The sequence below is a fragment of the Ambystoma mexicanum genome, chromosome 4q (genome assembly GCF_040938575.1).
Source record: "Ambystoma mexicanum isolate Mex_15411 chromosome 4q, UKY_AmexF1_1, whole genome shotgun sequence".
NCBI classification, from domain to species: domain Eukaryota; kingdom Metazoa; phylum Chordata; class Amphibia; order Caudata; family Ambystomatidae; genus Ambystoma; species Ambystoma mexicanum.
Genome location: NC_090928.1, coordinates 1,244,456,017 through 1,244,478,367, shown reverse-complemented (window position 1 = coordinate 1,244,478,367; position 22,351 = coordinate 1,244,456,017). Strand labels below are relative to the sequence as shown.

Genomic DNA, 22,351 nt, shown 5'->3' with positions numbered 1-22,351 from the left:
TCTAAGAGGGTCCATCGAACTCTCTGCCGGGAGTCGACCTCGCAAGAACCTTTGCATCAATAATCCCTCAAGCAGTACCATTCGCGGCTGGAAAAGGTCCAGGACAACTCCCAGGGTTCTCAAGATGCAAATGCTAGACCACACAGGCTCCCTGAAACCAAATCAACAACAGACTCACCAACACTTGAATCCCAAGTGGTAACGTTGAAGAAACACACAGCCTTTCCATTTCCTGTAAATACGTTCTCCAAACCAATTAATCACAGTGGGGGCATTCTGCCTAAAAGAATCTATCGAAAGGCCTCTTCTAAAGGTAATCACCCAGTTACGAAAGCCTCTGTCTTCTTTCATCTGAAAACAAATAAACCTATCTTTGCCAACTGTTAGGCAGAAACCAGTGCAGTTCCCTCTGGGACCACTGCAAAAGATTTAAGACTACAGGTGTTTGGCAGTAAACCCACTTGGTAGCAGTCTGTACCACACAGATTCACTTGGTAGCTGTGGCTGAGCAGTCAGACTTCCCTCAAGAAGAGTTAGGCAGTATACCGAGTATTCACAATAGGTCACAAGAACACAGTAGAACAAGCAAACACTGACCAGAGCTTGGTGTAAAAGAGATACTTATTTATTTAAAACCACATCTAATAAAACACACAGGCACTAAGATTAAGCAGTTCAAAAACACGGTCACTAAAAGATATACACTCCCTTAAAAGAATATTAGACAAGTCTTAAGTAAAGCCCCACTTATTTTCAGACAGCGGTGAGCGCTTAACGTAGATGGCACTCTAATAATTCGGTTTAAAAGGGAGAGAAAGGCAGAGCATAAATTGAAACAGATCCCAACACTTTCAAAAGAACACAGCAAGAGAGGAAGGCAGCGTCAAACCGGGAAGTTAGAGTTCAGAAAGCCGGATCCACTTTAAGAGGATCAGAACGAAATGTGTCCAAGGTCACATGGTTGAAAAGTGCACAAAAGTCTCAAAAAGGTTCAGAAAGAGTTGGACCAAAAGAAAGGGACCAGTTAGATGGTCAAGGCGGCCGGTCCAGTCCAGAAGGTTAAGGGATTATTATTACCTTGTAGCAATCTTTAGAAAGGGAGGCCTGGCGGACACGGTACCTTAAAGTGGTGAGAATATTCCAGCGGGGGCAGTTGTTCCTGGCAGCAGATGCAAGTCAGTGCTTCGTCCGGGGGAAGAGAGGATCTCGTCGGGGAGGAAGACAGGAGTCCGTTGCACTGCCAGGGAAGAAACCAGCCGCGGAATTCTCAGGTCAAAAAGGAGCAGTCCTTTTATTCGCGGTCACGTGGTAAGTGGCTATCCAGTTGCCGGGGTGCTTGGCACGGGCAATTCGACCACAAGACGTCCTGGGATGCGAGGAAAAGAAGGTAAACTGGTTGTGCCCACCAGTCAGGGGAAGAAGACTCTCCAGCCGGGAGATCTTCTCTGTCGTCGGGAAGTGGTGAGTCGGTTCCACAGGGCTCCACCGGTGGTGTCGGCGTAGCAGGTCGGCTCAGCTTCTCCCTCGTCGGATTCTCAGGTCCTGTGGCGACTTTTGAAGTTCCAGTCCCAAAAGCCCTGCTTTTATGCAGCACACCCCCATTCACTCAGCCTAGCTGTCAATCAAATATGCTAAGTGGTGAGCCGGCCGGCTCACCACTTGGGCCAATCACACAAGAGTGCGACTTGAGTTACCAAGGTAACTCAGTCCAGGGTGCCTAAACGCCCTCCCACACCCCCTGTGGTACCCAGACAGAGTGGCACCACTTTTGGAGGCTTCTGTGGAGAAGCCCGCCAAAAAGTGGAACAAAGGGCTCGACTTGGGTTGGAGTCACAGAAGAGAACACAAACGCCATTTTAGAATAGAGTCCTGGCAAAAAATACCAACCGCCGAATTAATATTAAATAAATAAACCGGCGGTATGTTCGAGGCTATGAGAATTAAATAATTAAAGTTGGTAGCCTCGAACAATGGGAAAATCCCATAGAGATATATTTGCGTTCGAATATAAAAAGTAGTATCCACTGCCACCAGCTAAAACTCGATCAGGGGGGACGGAGAAGTGCCCCCTCGACTAACAGACCCCGGGGCAATCGAATTGCCCTGACCAGTACGTCCACAATATGATTGTTTGTACTGGTTTCTGTTCATAATTTGGGACTAGTAAAGCCAATGGTGACTTTACATGCCCTGGGAGACAGTAGTCAGTCCCAGGGTATGGAGTCTATGGCGGGGTGTCACTATGACACCCCTGTGTCACTGCACGGAGGGTGCTGTGTAACACACATAGTAAAAACACATGAGACCCTATGGAGTAAAGGACCCCATAGCCCATAAAACACATTAACAGTCAAAGGAACACCATAAATCATGTCGAAGAGTGGGAGAAAGAGAGTCTCACTCTTGGCAGGAGAAAAAAACAAACTCCATAAATCCAGCAAAGCTGCTGGGGGACTCACTAGGTTAGGAAATTCAGCCTAAACAGAGAATTCTCCCTAACACCAACCCTCTGGGCAAACTCTCTGATGTGGAAATCCTGGAGGGACTCGGGAAAATCCCACAACCTCGAATACTCCAGGCTACTTACTGCCGCCTGGAGAACAACTCTCAGTGCCTCCAGGCAAAAGTGGGCCAAGCCTACCGACCGCACACCAACACATGCCCACGCAAAAGGGTGGCTCCCTTACTTCTCGAGCCCCCTTAAAAACAACAAACCCTCATCCCACTTGTTTGTACAAAGGGAAAGACATGTGCAGGAAAGAGGCCGGTGGGGGAAACCCTGCCAACGAGACAGCTCCTCAACAAACAACTATTCACAATTTAACAACTGTGAAGAAAACACATCCAAATGGCCCCTTAGGTCCAGTGCCCAAGAGAACGGGCGCTGAGCACTCACTAAAACCACTACTTGAGGACCCACGAGATAAACCACTGACCTGGAAGAACATAGAGGCCAGTGAGGTTTCGTGGACCAGTGACCTCAAAGAACCACCCACAACTACAAGACCTGGTCATGGTACTTTGGATAGCGACCTTAACTCTCAGAAAACCGGGACTGAGCCAACCAAGCAGTCTCTGGAAAGGAAAAAAAAATGAAACAACAACAAACCAGATTTATTCACTATAATGACATCCCTTACCATTGCCCTAGCCCCGTTCACTAAACTTTACGAATCATTAAACAATACTTTAAAGGACCAGATGACTTTGATGGCAATGATGCATTTAAAACTTCTGTTTCTGGAAGGGTATATCACCGCCAAAGACTCAAGGAAATCCAATTCAGAAATAAGCTCCCTTCATCCGGAAACTATAAGTAAGAGGGTCATCCACCCCCATGCATAACACTGCCCTCAATTCACACAGACCAAAGTGCGGGATGAGACACAAGTGGACCTCACAGGTGAAGAAAAGGTCACTATAAAACCTATTGTAACTAATGCAACGAACTGGTCCGTGGGGGGATGTCTCCACAATATTCCTCAGGCACCCTAGTGGCAAAGACAAGGAAACTGAACAGCCGCCTCTATAAGACCCAAGACGGGGGCCTTTGGAACTGCAGAACCATCAGACTCTGGACAGCCACCAACCCCACGTGCGAGGGAAGCAAACCAAAGTCAGAAACGACCCAACGCTCCCACAAACATAAACAAACAAAACTTTTCAATCTTCCTCCAGAGGACAAAGAAGATAATTCAAGCACGTTAATCATGGAGCCGGTTACACCCCGAAACGTCCACCTTACAACTAATACTGAAGCCTCCCAATCAAATCCAAAAGCCAAAGCAGTTCCCAAACCCGCACCAAGGAAAGTCCTGAGGAAAGAAACCCCTCAAGTCCTTGCATCCCCTCCAAAATATCTATGTGGACGAAATGTGGAGGTTACAGAACCACCTGCAAGTGATGAAAACGAAACAATGCAGGAGCTGATGAATGTATCCATATACTCTATAGAAGCCTCTGAATCCAATTTGGTTGTGGAGGACATAAGACTCCTGGGCATCCAGTGTCCGCACCAGGAAAATGGAATGCTCACCCTTATGCCCATTTCCGAAGAGCTCTTTCAGAAAAAAGAAAGGGAGTGTTAAGGCGAACCAGTCAAGCCGAGACCTTGGGCCTTAAGTCATCTGACCCGGACCAAAGTCTCACCACAGAACTTTCCGGGCCTACCCGCTCAGGGAATGGTAGGAAAATGGCTCTGAACCCGCTCCACCAAGCCCAGAACCCAAGACGGATTAACCATCTTTGGGAAAGATGCCTTTAACGTTACCACAGACTTCCCTCTGAATGGCAGGTGACAAATTAGCTTGAGAGGAGCCTCAGCCATGGGGGCAACCAAGAGGGGGCAACCAAGGACGAAGGCTCCGGGCCACGTAAATCGAGCAATAAAACCGAGAGCCGCAAACACAACAGCCTACGATTGTTAAAACTTGAAAATCCTGGACAAAGGGAACAACTTGATCCTAAACAGGACAAAATTCACGCAACTACTTCACTGCATCCCAAATCTATGTCAAGTCCTATCAAAGGACCTAAAGATCATCGAATTTGGGAACCAACAGAGAATGGACAGCATATCTCTTCACATACCGTCACCTGTGGTAAAAGGGATGCTGTTGGATGCAGCAGGAAGCCTGTTAATGCTAGGCTTCAACTTAACTCCAGTCAAAGACCCTGTGGTCTCCCCGCCCATCCTACAGAAAACAGCAGGTGAACAAGGGCTTCCAGTAGGACAGCTGAAGGTCTTAACGACTCCACCGGGGCAGTAAAGAAGAAAAGAACGAAGGAAATAAAAATCCTGCAAGATCCACTGGGGATGGGACGTGTCCCAGAGGGCGCCAGACAACCTGAACGTGACAATCCATTTGGACCGGCGGTCGACTAAAGGTAGAGAGATAACAGCGACCTCAATCGCCCAGAACCGTGGCCTGGATAAACCTAACTGTCTTGGTTTACGGGAGCCTTGGCCCAACAAGACCACGCATAGCCAATAATGCTGCCTATGCCCCTACGGACAAATACAGCCTGCTAAAACCTCATGACGCCTTCGCCAAATTCTTTAAAGATGGCTTCTTGGAACGCTAGGGGTTTTAAACACTTGACAGTACAAAGCGACGTTAATCTGGGGGCCTTTGACCTGGTATGTCTCCAGGAAACCTGGCTGCGGCAGAAACCTACTGTGGATGGATACAAAGTAGTCCTGAGCCACGCAGCAAAGGGGTAGAAAGGAAGACCCACATTGGGCCAATTGACAGCGATAAGATCTGGCAGCGACCTAAATCTAAGGGAAATTATCTTTCTAACCTTTTCGCCCAAGAGCTTTTGGGGGAATGGAGCTACCCAGTGATTCTAGCAACTCAGGACAAACCAACTACCATGGTAATTATAAATCTCTACTGGAACCCCCAAGCGATCACAAACCTGGCCTTTCTGGACATGACCACCAGTTTGATCGATGATGCATACACTAACCAGCACACCCCCTACATCATTCGATGCAGAGATCTCAATGCCAGATGTATAAAGGGTGATTGTGGAAGAGGGGGGATTCAAGGAAGATCTGCCTCCGTGACTAGAGGAACTTTCTGGATGTCACTCATGGCTTCACGTGACATGCACATGTTAAACGGCCAAATCGCAGTGGATATACCCCCGAGGAAGACCTGGGAAAGAGAGGACCAGTCAGCTGTGATCGATTACATCTTTGTATCAAGGAATCTCCTGCCACTGGTTTCCTCTTTTGAAGTAGTGTGGACGGCTAACAGCGACCACAACTTGCTGTGTACAAGCTGAATTGCCGCGATGCAACCAGAAAGACCAAGAATGACATCATCGGTAACGGTATGTGTGATGCTGGAAATGCATTGGAGGGGCAGGGCCTCCATGTCCTTGTCCTGTACTCCCTTATCATGTGTGTTCTGTGTTGTGTTCTACACAGGAGTCCATGTGGGGCTCCTGGAAGTGCAGCTCTTCCTCATTTTGGTTGTGGTGAACAGAGACCCTTGGGATACACTTACGGCGACGATTGGTGAGGGTACAACCCTGTACCCCTAGTGTATGTTTTTGGGCACCTGTGTGTGGCCCACAGAGCAGGGTATGGGCTAGTGGCAGCTCCATGCTGAATTTGACAAGTGCTCCGAGTATCCTCCTTTTTGGGATACCAAGGTCCTGCCATTGGAATCAGTTGATTCCTGATAGAAGGCAAGATGGCCCCTGTGGCCTCTTGGTTTTCTATTACCTGTTACCTTGTTTTCCCAAAGTCATGGGAAGCCCTGACTCTGTCCCTTCGCCTGACTGACTATTGGGTTGAAGAACCATATATGGTATAGTGCGGAAGTCCAGGCCAGACTGGCTGGAGCCTTCCCAGTGACTGCATGTTTTGGGTACACCCTTGTGGTGGGACTTGGGTGAATGGAGTGTGTGACCTGTATGCATTCCATGTTATGGGTGTCTGGTTTCTGTGTATGTGACAAAAAGAATGAGACAGCACTGCCTGAGACTGACATGAATGCAGTGTGGTGTGCTGAAAGGCTGGGTGCTTGCCCCAATCCACATTCTGTGTTATGGGTGTCTGGGTGGAAGTGAATGGCCTGAATGCACTGTGAGCCTGATGTGCTGCCTGCCTGCATGAATGAATGAATGAATGCCCTTCTGACTGATAGGCTGACTGAGCTTGGCTGAGCAGCGTGAACGAGGGACAGAGGTGTATATCTAGGGACCTCCCACTTACAAATTTGTTCAGAAGCTGAAGTTGAAACTTGAAGCTGCTTATCCTTGAAGCCCAGCTGGAAGAAGAATTGCTGGTGCATTTGCTTCGACCAAATCAGAAATCTGTTGAGTCTGTTGAGGACTGATCTGAGAGAGGACCTGGCTAGGTGATCTCTCCGCGAGCTACGAGGGAACATCAGGCAGAAGCTGATCTTCATCGAGGCACCCACCGAGAAATCTTGAAATAAAGCGCCAGGACATCAAAGCCATCAATGTCCCTTGCCGTCGACCAGGGTTCGGAGGATTTCCGTAATCGCTGGAAGCCAGTTGAGTCGTGTTGCCCAGAAGCGGGGACAGCTCAACGCTGTGCTGCTAGACGACCGGAGACGCAATGCTCCACCTTTGCCTAAAAACATTGAAAGAAGGGCTCCCTTGCCATCACCATCGACCGCTTTGTCCTGCCGGAGAAAGTCGAGGTCGTCGACAACCAAGGAGAATCCGCCAGTGGGTTTCTTGCCACCCGAAGTCCACAAAGACGCCGACAAGTGAAATCCAAATTACAGCTGTGGTCGAGTACCGATCGCTGACGCAGACATCCAACGCCGACACTCGACCCCCACTGCCGGGCCTACGTTATTCATTGAGTCTTCTTTGCGGCATCAAACTCTTTTCTTCAAGGACTCTCGACACTGAGGTTCACATTTCTTCGAGGACTCTCAACGCCCTGTGGCTCCTGCTTTAAAGAGAGTCCACCCTTGAGGGATCTGTCGATGAACCATCAAAGAAATTCTGCTAAGCTCAGGTACATTGGGGTAGTGGAACATTTCAGACTAGGAAACAAGACTATTTTAACATTAAGGGACTGGGCTTGTTAATGCACTTTATTACAGGTTGCCCGGGTGGGGGGATCCTCACACAAACTGTGTCTTAGTAGCAAGAGAACCATTCTGGCATTGTTTAACCTCACTTGTCTTCCGTCCTATGCCGATACACTTTACTGATTGATTTGCATGGCATTAGAACTGTCAGCAGTTGGTGCATTTTAAAGGAGTCAATAGTTAAGTCACAGACATTTTATATATTTGCCATACTAGATTTGCTAAAGTACAAAGTGTGTTATTAATTGTGTATATATATTGAACCTTATTTTTATATAAAGAACTGTTTTAACACATAACATAATAGTGTGTGGACATTCCTTTGTGGAGGGCCTGGGGACTACACTGTACTTATGAACCAGGCTGCATCACCTCCTGAGACAGTAAGCCTTAATTGCTCATCCATACTACCATAGCGAATCTTGTCCGGGGTGCTCTGTGCTTCTACTCTGCCATATAGAGGGCAGGAGTACAGATACCCCACTCCATGATTTACAGTATGCAACAAGGGCACTCGTTTGAAAATCGCCAGGCCTGCAAGTTAACAGCGAAATTCATAGAAAATCTAGTTTAACGAATTGATGAAGATGAGTCAAAAGTGGAATACAGCCCCCTACTCGAATGCTATCGCATCACCAAACGAGGGCCACAGACCGGGAAACCTAAAAGACCTCACATAGAAGAAAAGCAGCCAAGACAAATTACCCTGAAGAAATAAAAAAAGCAAACATGGCTAGTAAGACCTATAAAACTGGTTACTTAAAAGTGATATGCGGAAGGAAGGTGAAGGATTTCTGTCATTAGTCAAGTCCACTGCAGGCCAAAACACTGACCCACAACAGAACAATGTCAAAGAACAGGTCTGGGTGACTCACTTCACTAACATTTTTTACATGAAGACAGACCAATAGACCTTACCTCCAGCGAAGAAGATCGAACCATGGGACATCCCTCATGGCGTAGAACATATAAGGGAGAAACTACAAAAGCTAAACTCCTCACAGGCTCCCGGTCGCGATGGCTTGACCAACGCCATGTTGAAGGAACACCCGGAATCATGGGCCCTCTTCATCCACAAACTGATGGAGCAAATTACCCAAACCCGCTCGATCTCCAGTTCTTGGAGGAAGTCAACAGTTGTCCCAATTTTTAAGAAGGGAGAAAGTAACTACCGACCCATAGCCTTCCTAGATGCGATCAGGAAGGTTTTTGGATCCCTCATTCTGCAACAACTGCAAGACTGGACGAAGGCGGTGGGATGCAATGACCCATTTCAAACGGGCTTCCTCAAGGACATCGGAATGTGCTGCAAATATCCTTCTTTTGAGCATCTTTACGGGAATAGTGAGACAGGGCGGACCAAGGCTTTTCATGGCGTTTGTCGACCTGGTTCAAGCTTTGGACAAAGGCAATCGACAACGCCTGTGGGTGAAACTGGCTGAGCAGAACTGTCCAAACTCTATCTTGGAACCCCTAAAGGCTCTTCACTCTCAAAGCACCATGTGAATGCGACTCAACCAATTTGGCCTACTATCAAGTGAAATCCCCACAGCCAGAGGCGTAAAGCAAGGATGCCACTCGCCCCAGCACTATTCAACTTCTTTGTGGCCGACATCCAGCATTTTGAGCCTTCAATAAGATCCGCCCCCCTCCCCCGACCATAGGTGGTGTCCGGCTAAATCGTCTTTTGTAAACCTGATGACCTAGTCTTAATTGATCAGACTCTGGTGGGCCTCCAACGCCAGCTGGATAGCCTGCAAAAATACATCGTCAAGAACGATTTGGCAATCAACATAGGGAAAACTAAAATGATGTGTTTTAAAACAAAACAAAAAAACAAAAACAAATTGACATGGTTCTTGGGCTGCACAAAAATCAAGCAAGTAAAGTACTTTAAATACTTAGGAGTCCTACTAAATAACGGCATAGTTGAAACACCGAAGGTAGACCACCTCAGAGAGAAAGCAAAGAAGCTGACCAGTCAAGCCGTGGCCCTGAACAAGAAATATGTCCGCTTTTCCATACAGCCAGTGCTGAACTTCTATAAATCAAAAGTAGTCCCCTCACTGGCCTACGGTGACGAGGCCATGATAAACATCCCAGAGAAAGCATGGCTCAGGCTTGAGGGACTCTCTTCCAAAAGAGTGTTGGGTGTCCCCACTTCAATACCGGTCCAGATCATACAGAGGGAGCTAGGTCTTGTGTCCGTAAGAGCTGTGGTGGAATGGAACAGTTTAGCTCTGTTCCGTAAAATCATCTTATTTCTGCAGCCGGTAATCTTCCAGATTATTAACAAAGAACTACTTGGAGAGTCGAGAACTGGGCAAAAAAAGAACAGAGACACACTGGAGATGATTGACTGTACTGAAAACGACCTGAAAACAAACCCAGTGAGAGTTAAGAAAAAAGCTAGGAGAAAGCGACTGGATAATTACTCTCACCAGGGTCGCTTGTTACCAGTCAACTGTACACCTTCCTTTGGAAAAAAGGAAACCAAACACACTTACGGGATACCTGGCAAAGGTTCCCAACAGACTTTACCGTGACCAGTTTCTATGGATCTGACTAACCCTTCTACCTACAAACGAGATCATCGCAATAAGAGGCAAAGTTGACATCAATTCATGCCGACTTTGCAAAGATCACGACTGTTTTGAATTTTTGAAGCATCTCTTACTCTACTGCCCATGCTTGACCAAGGAGAGAACCAAAGTATTTGGACATCTTCTGTCACAATTTCCATCGTTTAGTGCAGAGGAATGGTGGGCAATTTCAATGAGTGGAGAAATAAACTGCACTCGTGATAGCTGTGGTCTCGTTTATGCTTATAATCTTTCCAAACAAAGGAGAACATATGGCTCATTCATAAAATAAGACTCTTGTTGGATCGAGCGCTACTTCTTCCCTTTTTACTGAACATATTTTTCCGATATGTTTTCAACTCTATGTAAAAATTGTTTATCAATTAAAAAGATACATTTTTTGGTTTGCATTGGATTAAAGAAATCACCCACGTCTGTTAAGTTGAAGACACATCAGAGTAGGATACATGTGGCCAAAATACATAACATTACATTTTTTTTTACCTTTGCCTTAAAACAAGCAGAGTTCTGAATCTATTTCTCACTAGATAGATTAGGTACTCACCAGCATTTTTAGCAGCCTGGAAAATGGTATTGCCAGCTTTAGTAGCGACACAGGAAGAGTCTGCAAACATAACGCGAGAAATTGTTAAAAATTACTAAAAGGAAGGTACTAGACTTTTGGTAAAAAGCATGAAAAGGGAAATTAATACAGCATTTCAACTAATCAAAGGAGAAATTACTTCCCTTAATGTTCTTTTTATGGATTCTTCTCCTGCAGATTCCTCATCTGATAGATAGCCTCATCCAGCTCTGCCGCTCTGAAACTTTTTCGACGGGGGGGGTCGTAGTGACCTCGACTCGGCCGTCAATCCGTTTTGCTTGGTGCTCGATCGTCGGCTCCGGACGTGACATTGGATGTCATATATATACCAAATCTCTATGCTCATACCTCAGTTCCACCCCTTCCCCCCCATGATCGATAGCTACAGAGGAAATCCATGGAAACAAAGCTAATCTGACAGTTAAACTTAACAATGACAACATCCCAAAAGGGATGAAAAATGATTTGGAACAAGATTTCCAAGAACTAGAAAAAACAGTCAAAATGAAATTATTATTATTTTTTTTAAACATACGACTAGCCAGAAAGAAACAGAAACCTCTGGCCATTAGTAGGTGTCTCTTCACATTGGATAGCAGCGCAAGAACCATCAATGCATTCTGAGGAGGAATGGACGGGTGGAACGATGACGAATCTGCGGGAGAAGAGTCTATAGAAAGAACATTATGGTAAGTAATTTCTCCTTTAATGGATTACCTTTCTCCCACAGATTCCTCATCCGATAAGGACTCCCCAAGCAGTGAGACAATGGAGGAGGGCAGAAAGCGTTATATTAATACATTTCGCAAGTACTGCCCTGCCAAAACATGCATCAGCCCTGCGAGCAACGTCAAGACTACAGGGCCTGGTAAATGTGTGTAATGAAGACCAAGTGGCTGCACGACCGATATCCCTAATGGGAACACCCCTCTGTAAAGCTGTAGAAGCCGAGAGCCCTCTGGTCACATGCACCCTGATGGCGGAGGGAGTTCCCTGCATGCTGACCGATAGCATTCTGTGATGCAAAGGATGATCCACCAGGACAGAGTCTGCTTCGTTACTGATAGGCCCTTGCAGGCTAGAGAATGGGCCACGAACAGTTGGTCAGATTTGCAGAACTGCAATGTCCTAGCCCCATAAAAGCTCAAGGCTCTTTTTGGGTCCAATCAAAGGAACCGCTCCTCTTCTTTGAAAGGATGGAGGACAGGATAAAAGTCTGGCAAGTCAATGGCTTGGGAAAGTTGAAATTCAGAGACCACCTTCGGTAAAAACCCAGGTCTTACCTTAAGTGAGACATTTTCCACGAAAGGAGTGCAAAAACGGGGGTCTGCAACACAGAGCTTGAAGCTCACTGACCTTCCTGGCCGAAGTAATTGCAACCAAGAAGGCTGTCTTCACGGAGAGCAGCCGTAGAGAACAGGAATGCATGGGCACAAAGGAAGCCACCATCAAAAATGTCAACACTAGATTCAAATCCCAATCTGAGACAACAAATGGAATTGCCGGGAACCTATTCACAAGGCCCTTCAGGAATTGGACCATGAACAGAATTGTAAAAAAGGAACCTTGCTCCGGAGACCTCTTGAACACAGACAAGGCTGCCAAATAACCTATGGCTGTGGTAAACTGAAGGCCTGACGAGACCAATGACAAAAAGGAACTCCATCACTGTAGTGGTGGGGAAAGAGATCGACTTGATCTCGAATTCTCTGCACCACGCCACAAATTGTCTCCACTGCCACGCATACAGGGATCTTGTTCTCTTCGTGCAGCCAGTGTTAGGGAGAATTCTCTTATAAGGCTAATTTCCCAAACCTAGTGAGTCCCCCAGCAGCTTTGCTGGATTTTTGGGGTTTGCTTTTTTCTCCTGCTAAGAGTGAGACTTTTCCTCCCACTCTTAGACATGATTTGAGGATATCTTTAGCTCGATTCCAATATGGCGTGTGTGTCCTTCTCTGTAACTCTGACCAAGGTCGAGCTCTTTGTTCCACTATTTTGGCGGGCTTCTCCACAGAAGCCCTCCAAGTGGTGCCACTCTGTCTGGGTTCCATAGGAGGGGTGAGGGGGGAATAGGCACCCTGGACTGCGTTGCCTCAGCAACCCAAGTCGCACTCTACTCTGATTGGCCCAGTGGTGAGCCGCTCGGCTCACCACTTAGCATGTGTGATTGACAGCTAGGCTGATGAATGGGGGTTTTTCTGCATAAAAGCAGGGCCTTTGGGACTGGAACTCCAGAAGTCGCCACAGGACCTAAGAATCCAAAGAGGGAAGAAGCTGAGCCATCTGCACCGACGACACCACCGGTGAAGCCCTGCTGCAACAAACTCACCACTTTCCCAATGACAAGAGAAGATCTTCTGCTGGAGAGTCTTCTTCCTTTGAGCTGTTAGGACCATCCAGTTCGCCCTTTTTTGCTTCCAAAGACGTCTCTTGGTCGAATCGCCCGTGCCAACCACCCCGGCGGCTGGATAGCCAAGCGTCACCACTTTGACCGCGAATAAAAGGAACGCACCTTTTAACCGAAGAACTCTGCGGCTGGTTTCATCCCTGTGCAGTGCAACGACTCCCGAGTTTCCTCCTCGACGAGATCCTCTCTTCCCCTGGTCGGAACAACGAACTACAACCACTGCCAGGAACAACTGCCCCCGCTGGAGCTTCCTCTCTCCTTTAAGGTACTGTGTCCTGCCTGGCCTCCCTTTCTACAGATTGCTAAAGGTGACCCTTAAATCCTTGGCTTCTATACTGGGTTGGCTCCAGACCTTCTAACTTTACTTCTTGAATCACCCCAACCTCTTTTGAACACTCTGCAAAGACTTTTTAGTACAGCTTAAACTGTGTGATCTTGGGCACATTTCGCTTTACTCTCTTTAAAGTGGGCTTGGCCTATGAACTTCTGCTCTACAGTATATACTGCCTTTATTCTCTTGCTCCGAGCTTCTGAAAGTGTTGGGAACTGTTTTATTTTTATGCTCTGCCTTTTCTCTCCCTTTTAACTTAACTATTGGAGTGCCATCTAGGTTACGTGCTCACATCTGTCTTAACAAATAGCGGTGCTTTAACCCTGACTTGTCTGATAGTTACCAAGGGAGGTGTTTATACTTTACCTGACTGTGTTTTAACTAGCTTTTGATTGAGAGTGCTAGTGTATTGCCTAAAGTGTGTTTTAAATAAATAACTCTATACTTTTGATACAAAGCTCTGGTCAGTGTTTGTTTGCTCTACTGTACTTTAGCCCTATTGTGTATACTCTACATACTGCCTTACTCTTCTTGAGGGAAGTCTGACCGCTCAGCCACAGCTACCAGGTAAATCTGGGTGGTGCATACTGCTACCAATTGGGTTTACTGCTTGCTCCTGTAGTCTTAATCTTTTTGCAGTGTTCCCTAAGGGAACTGCACAGGATTCTGCCTAACAGCCAGCAACACCTCTAGTACCTCCTCTGAGAGGACCCAGTCATACCTCATCCTCTAAATAGCCACACATGTAGGTTGAGGGATTCTGGGTTCGGGTGCAGCACCTGACGTTGCGACTGAGCTAGGAGATCTGGGCGACGAGCAAACCAGAGAGTTGGACAGATGGTCAGATCCAGAAGGTCTAAGTACCATGTTCTCCTCGCCCAGTTCGGAGCGATCAAGATCATGGTTGCTCAAAACCTCTTCAACCGCCTGAGAACCAAAGGAATGACGGGATCGGAGCGAAGGCATAGTGGAGAGTGACGGTCCAATCCACCAGAAACACGTCCCCTAGTGCGCCCTTCGCTGGGAATTCCCTCGAGCAAGACTATTTGCACTTCCTGTTGGACTCCGTGGTAAAGAGGTCCTCTGACAGGGTACCCCATCCAGAGAAGACCTCTATGACTTCCTGGCACACTTCCCACTTATGTGAGAATGTGCTCTGCCTGCTAGGAGCATCCGCCATACTGTTTTATGTCCCTGCGAGATGAACTGCAGGGACCGAGATCCGGTTCTCCAATAGCCAGAACCACAGCTGCATCACCTCTCTGCAGAAGGGGAGAGGGTGCACGCCACCTTGCTTGTTCAGGTAGTGCATGGCCACATATTGAATGTCAGAATCAGAACATGCTTCCCCTTTTAGAGACAGTGCAAACACTCTCAGGGCTAGCCTGATGGCTCGCAACTCCAGCCTGTTTATATGCCACCTAGCTTCCAATGCTGACCAAATGCTGCTCACCTGCAAATCTTTACAGTGAGCGCCCCAACCCTTCAGGGACGCATCAGAGACCACTCAGACCTGAGGCCACAGAGGCCAAAAGGGTTCCCCCGCCATGAGATTGCTGCTGTTGGCCCACCAACCAAGGTTGTCTACCACTGACCTGGATACCCAGAGGGAATCTGAGAGGGTTCCGAGGTACTGGGACCACTGGCCTCGTAGGAGCCATTGAAGAGATCTCATGTGCAGCCTGGCCTCTGGCACTAGAAAAATACAGGAGATTGCGAAGAGGCGGAGGAAGGAAGTTGCTGGTAGGGCGGCATGGTTCTGGAAAAGTTTCACCATCTGCGCAAAGCAGTTGACTCTCTCCTTGGGGGGAGGGAGGGAGAGCCTTGCCCGCCCAGGTGTCTAGGACTGCTCCGATGAACTTGAGCCTCTGGACTGGCGTCACATGGGACTTCAAGTTCAGAGAGAAGCCTAGCCTGTGGAGTAGTGAGCAAGTGCCCTCCAGGTGGGACAAAATCTAATCCACCGACTTCCCTCGGATCAGCCAGTAGTCCAGGTATGGGAATACCTGGACTCCAGATCTCCTGAGGTGAGCCACGCCTACCACCATGCGCTGGGTGAAGAGGGAAGCACCTTGAACTCGTAGTACAGTACTTGTACCCTATGAGGGACCTCAGGAACTTCCTTTGCTTTCGATGTATAGGCACATAGAAATAGGCGCCCTGCAGATCTATTGACACCAGCCAGTCCTGCAATGGTCTATGGAGGCCAGCCAGTCCTGCAATTCGAGAAAGTGGAGAATCTCGCTCAACGTCACCATCCTGAATTTGTCTTTCCGCAGGAGCTTGTTCAAAGCTCTGAGGTCCAGAATGGGACTGAGACCTCCTCCCTTCTTGGGTACCAGGAAGTACTAGGAATACCAGCCCGAACCAGAGCAGAGCTTGCAGTTCTTCCTGGAGGAGCTCCTGTCCTGGTTGGCTTGGAGGGTCTGTCCGGTGACTCCCTTACAAAGGGCAAACAATAACCCCACCGTACGAGCTCTAGGACAAAGGTGTTTGAGGTAATCTCCCGCCATTGGGGCCAATGCTCTGCCAGCCGCCCACCAACCGGTAAGTTAAGGGAGGGGAAATCAAAGCAGCTTAGAGAGCGGAGTCGGTCCCACCGCTGCTGCTGTTTGCTGGCCTCTGGAAGGCCCCCTGCCCCTTCTGGAGGCCCTTCCTGCCGGAAGGCACATAGAGCCAGTAGCTTCTGCCCCAGGAGGTGAAGCTGAAGGCAGGTTGGGCCGCCTGCGCAGCTAGGCCCAGCGATTATGGGGCTAATTTGGACGCCTTGAACTTTTCTAGGGAGTCGTCAGCTTTCTGTATAAAGATGCTCGCCTTCAAAAGGCATATTGAGCAACCTGTTCTGCACATTCAGAGAGAACCCGAAGTTTTCAGATAGGCTTGTCTCCTTAGTGCTATCGCTGATCCCATTGAGCGGCCAACGCAGTTGACTACATCCAGGCCTGTTTTCAGCAATTGCCTGAGTACCTCCTTCACATCTTCCACCAGCTGTGTAAATTCATCCCTCGCTTTTCCCTCTGGAATGTACTGGGCTGTGTGCTCCATGGCCTTCAATAGGCTGAATGAGTACTTGGCTAACCCATAGGCTACATTGGTGGCCTTGAGGGCCATGGTGCCAGAAGTAAACACTTCCTTGGCCATAGCGTCTAATCTTTTACCCTTCCTGTCTGGAGGCAGATCTGAGGTAGAGGTTGCAGGTCTGGTGGTGATTGTGGCTGCCTGCACAACAAAACCTTCCGGAGAAGGGTGAGAAGATAGCAAAGATGTATGTCCTCTTGCCGGCCTGTATTTCCACGTCATTGTAGAGATGACAGGGGGAATGGAGCAGGGATGCTGCCACAAGGTGGCTATGGGATCTGCAATTGCCAGATTTAGTGGCATATTTCTTCGCTCTCTTATCTTGGCTGGCTTCCTTTCCACTCTCAACTTAAATTCAACTTCCTTTGTCTAGTCTTTAAATCCCTTCATGATCTCGCCCCTCCCTACCTTTCCTCTCTCCTCTCATTCCACTCTCCCTCTCGCCCCCTTCTGTAACGCTTACCTGAACTCCGCGGGAACACCACAAGGACTCTTCTTAGAGAGCGAAGTTGCTTCTAATTAGAGGCCTCCCAAATGCAACAGAATTCCTGTTAAAACACAGAAGGCTCCTCTTAGAAGAAGGATTCGAATTTTTTCAGGGGAAAACAATGGGCACTGACTTAATGTGAGAATATATGATAGACGTTCTTCCTAGTTACCTTCTGCCTTTTTATGGTGAGCTCTCCATCCTGCATCTGTGCAGGGGCGCTTGTTCTGAAGAATGGGTAACAAAGAAACTAAGGGTTTGTGTGTGGTAGATGGTGAATAAGGAACGGGCACAAGGAATACTGAAACTACTGTGGAGAGGTGTGGAGGGTAAATAGATAAGATGGTAATCTACCCTGAGGACACAAAAATCGGAACCCCAACAATAATGAAGCGCTACACAGGTCACAAACAATACTCTGAAGAAAAATCTCAATTTTAGGTAAATGCCACTTGACAATATGAAAAAGGTTAGAAAGCAGAACCTTATTTCTCTCTACCCAATGTTCCTGAAATGAATTCTAATACAGAGGATAATGCAGAGGAATGCTACAAATTATTGTGAGAAAAATTTCAGGAATCAGGTTGAGAGCGCTTAATGCATGTAACAGAGTTCAACAAACGGAGCTAAAAGACTACTCTGCAATGTTTGCGCACAAGTACTAACTTTCCACCAGACTGTTACATAACCCCCTCAGAGCGTAAACAGTTTTGCTGGGCTGCCAAATGTACGAATATACTTGCTGTGAAAATAAGGGCCATGACTGAAATTAGCTCCGTATGCTGCTACGCAATTCACCGACCACCTGGAGAAATGCCGTGGGAACGATGAAAGGAAACAGCTGACTGACAGAACTCCTGACTAAAAACTGGGAACTGAAATTTCACTAGGACACCTGAATTAAACTAACAAGGACGGGAAAAACACAAGGACTTGGATACTGTGGAACTGTGGAAAGAATATAGCTGCGAATCTCCTGACAGAGTGGACCGCGATAAGCGTTAACTGCCGAGGCAGAAAAGACGCGAAGCGCGGAGCACTCGAGGGGTGGGGCTTAAATAGGGAAAGAGTGGAGATGAGTAGACCTACCCTGTAACCTCTGGGAATTAGGAGGCGGCCATGTTAGGAAGACAGGAAGTGACTCCTCGCTTGCTTAATCATTATTGAGTCTGCCCCTTAATCCAGGAATGATATGCTTTGGACCAGTTTTTCTTGGAATGGCAATTGGGAGTTTTGGCGGTGATCATGACACCTACGTTTGCTGATCTCTTCCTTCTTACTGTTCCCCCGACCCCTCCTGCCCCCTTCCCACTTCCGATCCTTCCAGCTCCTCGCCCCCCTACACTGGAACTCTCTACCTCTCTCAATCCGCTCCATTTCCTCTTACCCTTCCTTCCGCTCCTCCTTGAAATCTCACCTTCTCCTTTCCCCCGACCTGTTAACATCTTCTCATCCCTCTTCTCTTCCTCTGTTCTATTTCTCTTTTACTGACCTAGGCTAATTGTTCGGTATATTGTTTTGATGGTTTGTCTCATGTTTTGCATTTAAGCTTCCAATTATTCCATGTATCTTGTTGTTGTTGTAATGTAAAGCGCTTTGGAGTAAAGCGCTCTATAAATTCAATAAATAAAAATATTTCCCTCTTGGGACGGTCCCTCGTCCAAAATGTCTGGTAGGTCATAACCAGGGGTTGGTAGAGCTGCAGTTTTGAGCCCCAGGGTCTGTACTACACTCTCCACTAACGACCGAAAGTTAGCGTGCATATTGGTGTAGGGCTGACCTTGTTGGAACTCCACATCTAATGAAGTGTCCAGCCCACTGGCATCGTGGAGCCCCTGTGCCAGTGCCACAAGATGCACCTGGTCAACGCCTCTTGACCCTGAAAACATAGGAACAATGTCACTTTGGTCGTCACCCTGATCAGCGCCGAAAAAGGTTGACATGGAGCTGAAAAATGTTGTTCTGGAGGGTGGGACAAAGGATCCGTCACCGATAGTCGGCGCTGAGGTTCTATCCTTTGACATTGAAGGAATGGCCACCGGCGTAAAAATGGATTTGGGCACAAACGAGACGTTAGGGACTGTAGCATCATGATGCTTTCGCAAAAGTCCCGGCATCAAAGGCTTATGTGCCTTTTTCGGCGTAGACGATGGCGTCGGTATAGGGGCCTGCATTGGGTCGGAAGTGCCGTCCGCCGCTGCAGCCACCGAGGCCTGCGGCTTAGGGGGGGAACACCCGCACCAGCTGCCTGCATTGGGTCGGAAGTGCCGTCCGCCGCTGCAGCCACCGAGGCCTGCGGCTTAGGGGGGGGAACACCCGCACCAGCTGCCACTTGTTTTTAAAACATGGCCAACATTTGGCTCTTAAACTCTTCCGACTCCTACTTTTGTCCGACGAGGAGTCCGATTCGTGACGGTGATGCCGCTATTTCTTATGCGACAACAACAAGGAAGAACGGCTCCTTGAGTGTGACCGTTTCTTGGCCTTCCATCAATGTTTTTCAGGGAATAGAGCCTGCCTGCCAATTGTGTCCAGCTCTTTACTGGGTCCGGCTGTGGTCTAACAAAGCGTTCTTTAAATATAGAGAAGCACTGCAGGATGCGTTATCCCAGCAAGGGTGCATGAATCTGAAGTGGACAGTCCATGAAAAGAGGAGCCTGATGAATCTGGGTCTGGGTGGCTTTTGGAGTGACCCACATGCTATTACCACACATTTTTAAGTTAGAGTTAAAACTGCAGAATTAGCTCTGATGCGGCGGAATTCCTAGCACGCTATATCACAATCAAGACGTAGGAGGGGTTTGAGCCATACCTCGATCTCATCAGTCCTAAGCCTGAAAGGTCCTTGTATGTGAAAGTTCGATTTGGGATCCTACCTACAGCAGAGTTGATGCACAGATGGGATTCTGACGCTTCATCTATTTGTATCCTTTGCAGGGGTGGCATGGAGGATATGAAGCATCCGATTCTATGGTTTACTGCGACATTGCCCCTGAGGAGGCATTTCCTAAAACCACTCTATCGGGGGTGTGGATGTAGATGCACAGATGTGATAATGGCAATCGGCCAAAATGCAGCTGATATTCCGGCTTTGCATGCCTCAAGCCAATATCTGAAGTGGGTTTGGAGAATACGTATAAGTAAACTTCAAGGTCTATGATACCAATTAATTTAAACACTTCTGCCTGTATTTTTATATGTGGATTATGTCCATCATATCTTTTATATCATTCTATGCATATTATTAATGATATGATAATTTATGTGTGCTTTTATGACTTGTTTGTCAAATAAAGCTTATGAATATATCTTTCCTAGCAGACTGGTAGCATTCAGCTATGCAGAAAATTATCCAGCGGGATAGTCTGCTTGGTTATGGGCAGGCCCTTCCAGGCTAAGGAAAAGGCCATGAAGGGCTGGTCAGCTCTCCTGAAATCAGCTGCCCTCGCAATATAATAACGCCCTTTTCGTGTCTAGGCGATGTAACCGTTCCTCCTGCTTAGAATGATGCAGTGGAGGGTAGAAGATCGGAGGGTCGATGGATTGCGACAGGTGGAAGCGTCGACATCCTTGGATGCACAGGGTTGTTCCGGCTTCCATTGAACCTCTTTTGGAGTCGAAAGATCTATAGGCGCCGACAATAGGATCTATAGGGTCGGACAAGATGTGTATGATCTTGTAGTGTATCAGTCTGTATCGTGCATTATTGGAATTTCGTTTTATCAGTCTGCAAATTTGTGTCCATAGCTTATCAGCGATGCTATGCACCAGGTCGCGCTGCAACCCAGCACCATGGGTCAGCGGTGTTCCGAGTTGTTGTTATAATTTTGTACAGTGTTGAAGCAGATGTTTTGGCCGTCCTTGCTGTGAACATATAGCCTAGGCTGAGATGTATTGTCGGTTCTGCTGGGAATACTCCCCCACACCTTTGCTATGGCATATCTCATGCGTAGGTAATACATGTTTTGTCTTGGCGGGTCCACCACTATCCCTCTGGCCTCTTCCCATGTCAAAAAATGTCTTATTAGGGAAAAGGTCCCCGAATTGATTAATGCCTTTGCCTCCCCAATGTGTGGTAATCTCTGGGTCTAGTGTGTGGGGGATATAGGTCGCTCCCCATAATGGCATATTTGGATTGTACAGTGTTTCCATCCCCTGTCATCCGGCAATCTTGGCCCAGGCGGTGCACGTCACCGTTGCTGGGTCCATGGTACTGTGAAATCTAGGGCTCGACATCACTACTTTATGGAGGAGTTCCACTGGGTGTTCTGCATGGGGGCCAGTAGTCGTGCGCTGTGGGCGGAGGTATTCGGCAGCCCATTGTGATGCGCAGTGTGCCTGTGCTGCCAAATAATACATTCCAAAATCTGGCGCTGCCAGCCCGCCCTGGGAGTACTGATTGGTGAGTCCTTGCCAGTTTACGCTGGGCTGGCCATTCCACACCAGTGCTGTGCATGCCCCCTGGATTTTCAAGAATAATGATCTGCCTGGCCACACCGGAACGGAGCGGAATAAATAAAGTTTCGGCAAAATGATCATCTTGATCAGGGCTAGTTTGCCCATCATTGATATCGGTATAGATCTCCATCGTTCCATTTTGATGCAGAGGCTACGATTTCATAGTTCAATGCGCAGACTAGTTGCACCGTCCTAGCCTCATGTACCCCTAAGTATTTAACATGAACGGGATTCCACAGCAGGTGATGGTGTTCAGAGGGCTTGGTAGTGGCGTCGGTAAGTGGGAATATTTCTGATTTAGCAGAGTTTAGTTTAATACCCGAGTATTCCCCAAATGTTTGAACAGCCTCCAGCACCCTACCCAAGTTACGCTTGGGGTTCTTCAGGTATGACCGTATATCATCGGCATATAACGTAATGATTTCTGCCTTCCTTATCAGATGGATACCCAGTTTACTGTATCTGGCCCTGAGCAGGTCGGTTAATGGTTCTATCACCAGGGAAAATAATAGGGGGGACAGTGGGCAGCCCTATCGTGTGCTTCCCAGTAGTCTCAAAATAGCAGATAAGGGACCATTGACACTGATCCTTGCGTATGGGTGGGTGTATAGGACCTTGACCCACTTTATAAAATTGTTCCCGAATCCATAATGTGTAGTACTCTGAACAAAAAAGGCCAATAAACTGCATGTCCAGTGACAACGCTACCCCTGTATATTCTTTGGGATTGCAGCCAGAATGTTATAGCAGCAGAGAATGCTCATTGCCGTGGATCTGCCTGGTATGAAACCCGCTTGGTCTTCATGAACCATGTGGCA

General features: G+C 47.7%; 1 protein-coding gene across 2 annotated transcripts in view; it reads right to left on the bottom strand.

Annotated features, from left to right (window-relative positions):
- Nucleotides 1-22,351, bottom strand: part of LOC138468319 (exportin-5-like) — a 2,047,117-nt gene that overhangs the window by 267,954 nt on the left and 1,756,812 nt on the right. For both annotated transcript variants that reach the window (XM_069608821.1, XM_069608822.1), the window contains exon 30: nt 10,734-10,793. In XM_069608821.1, the coding sequence (XP_069464922.1) occupies nt 10,734-10,793 (60 nt within the window). The remainder of the gene's footprint in view (nt 1-10,733; nt 10,794-22,351) is intronic.